The following is a 2,134-nucleotide window of genomic DNA, read 5'->3' on the forward strand; positions in this document are numbered from 1 at the left end:
TGTTACCAAACAACCATGTACGAGCAGCTGACCAACTGCCCAGCCCAATAACAGGACTTAAACAGACAGACATGTCGCACTGAGATCAAAAACAAGGAGGTTGTTCCACGTTCAGCTTCCAGTCTAACCTGCTCACCGGGGGCAAGGGGAGTTATTCTGGAGGGGACGACACCATTCATAAATTATATTTATATTTACCTCTTACATTGTAAAAGTAAACAGTGCAAAAGTACAGTACCCCAGGTACCCTTCGGTTTGGAAAAGTTGAAGGTTGCTTTATACATTTTGTGTGTTTTGTAAACATTGTTACCCATCCACAGTTCTAGCTCTTGCGTGGAGACCTGACTCCTCTTGCGTCCGAAACGTGTTGGGGGCAGCAATCACTTCCCCTGGACTCTGTTGAGATTCCTGCTCAAGGTTTAGTGCAAATTTTGGAGAGAAAAAGACAAGAGAGAGAAAGGGGGGGAAACAAAACGAAATAAAATAAAATAAGGCAACAGTTAGAAACAATCTGTATCAAAACCAGGCCCCCCCGGGGCTTCCTTAGGAGAAGGGCAGGAAGTCTCTCTCCTCCACCAAGCTGATGGAAAGGTTCTTCAGCTCCTCCTCAGAGCCGGCGATTTTGTAGCCGAGCTGCGCAAGCACCTGCTGGCAGGCGTGCTGGGTGAACGCCACAATCTCGTAGGACAGCCGGAACCGCCACTTCTCTGCCGTCGCCGCCGAGTTGCGCACCGTCCCGTACTTGTGTTTGGAGGAGGACCTGTCTCCTCGAGTGTTGTTCTGTATCCAGCGCTCGACATTGCTGTCCATGGGGATGCCCAGGAAATCGTAGATCTCCTCGGTCTTTTTCATGGGGTTCCTGGCCAGGTCTTCGTACCGCACCAGCATGTACTTGCCCTTGAGCCATGGTGGCCGGTTGAGGCCAGTGGACACGGAGTTCCAGAAGTCCTCGCACACCGTGGTGAGCTGGGTGACGTCCAGGTTGTACGGCTTCCTGCCAGTGCCGTCCCAGATCCTCCACAGCCGGTAGGTGTCCCGGAAAGTCTCGCTCCGGGACGCCAGGATACCCCGGGGATCCCTCACCAGCTGGATGACCTTCAAGTTCAGCCGTGGGTCCTCCACCAAGGCCCGGAGGTCGCTGACCTCGGGCACCCGCACGGTTTTGATGGCCACGTGCCCGTGCTCTCTGCAGGACTCGGTGGCCAGTGTCAGGTTTAGGGTACCACACTTCTTCACACAGTCTCCCTCCTCCAGGTGGAGATCGACGGCTCCCAGTGACTCGCAGACGGGTGGCGAGCACAGGGCCTTGCTGGCTCCCCTGCGGAAGAGGCGGTCGGTGGTGTGGTTGACGGGCTGGGGTTTGATGTAGTTCTCCAAGAAGTAGAGGTCGCAGTCGTACAGGCTCCTCAGCAGGTCTCGGCTGGCCCCCCGCATGACCCGCCTGTCCGTCGTACTCTTGCTCTGGGTCAGCTTTGGGATCAGGGTGTACTGGACGTGGTAGAGGGGCTCGAATAAATAGAAGACATCGAAGTGCTGGTTAAACAGCTGCCCAACAAATGAGGAGCCGCTGCGGGTGGTGGCGAGGATGAGGACGTGCGTCTTCCTGGAGAGGTTATATGTGAAAGTGGGGCTCTCGTCGCACAGCCTGTCGGCCGCATCGGTGTCCTGGCTCAGGCTGCAGTTCACAGGGTTGGGGATGGGGCAGCTGTGGAAGGACTTGGCGGTGAAGGTCCGGATTGCTGTGTACTGGATTGCAATGGATGCCAAGGCTAGTAGGAGGACAGCCTTCCAGGAACATTGCATGGCTGGTCACCTTCATGGAGCTTCTTCACAGGTCGTCTCGGTGTCTGCAACCCAACAGAGAAGTCACGGGTTGAGCAAGGACTGCCAAGGAGGACCCAATTATCCTACTGCTGGGTGTACCAGCAAATGCCCTCCCACAGTGCATGTACATCAGCCATAACCACGTGGACCCAAGTCACGCACTGCAGAGCCCCATTTCAGAAGACAGGAGAACCAGCCAGAGGCTGGCAAGCCTGGAGAGACACTTCCAGCCAGGACTTCAGCCCCAGGGACTGCTTCCTTCCAGGCTGGGGGTATATGAAAATCCTGTGCCCCACAGCTCACCCCATGT

The 2,134-nt window shown here is 55.7% G+C and overlaps 1 protein-coding gene across 1 annotated transcript; it reads right to left on the reverse strand.

Moving 5' to 3' along the window:
* Positions 1-543: 543 nt before the first annotated feature.
* CHST1 (carbohydrate (keratan sulfate Gal-6) sulfotransferase 1) lies at positions 544-1,803 on the reverse strand. The gene has a single exon (XM_009319235.1). The coding sequence runs from the start codon at positions 1,801-1,803 to the stop codon at positions 544-546; it is 1,260 nt and encodes a 419-aa protein (XP_009317510.1).
* Positions 1,804-2,134: the final 331 nt, after the last annotated feature.

The sequence above is a fragment of the Pygoscelis adeliae genome, unplaced genomic scaffold (genome assembly GCF_000699105.1).
Source record: "Pygoscelis adeliae isolate BGI_AS28 unplaced genomic scaffold, ASM69910v1 Scaffold22, whole genome shotgun sequence".
NCBI lineage: Eukaryota > Metazoa > Chordata > Aves > Sphenisciformes > Spheniscidae > Pygoscelis > Pygoscelis adeliae.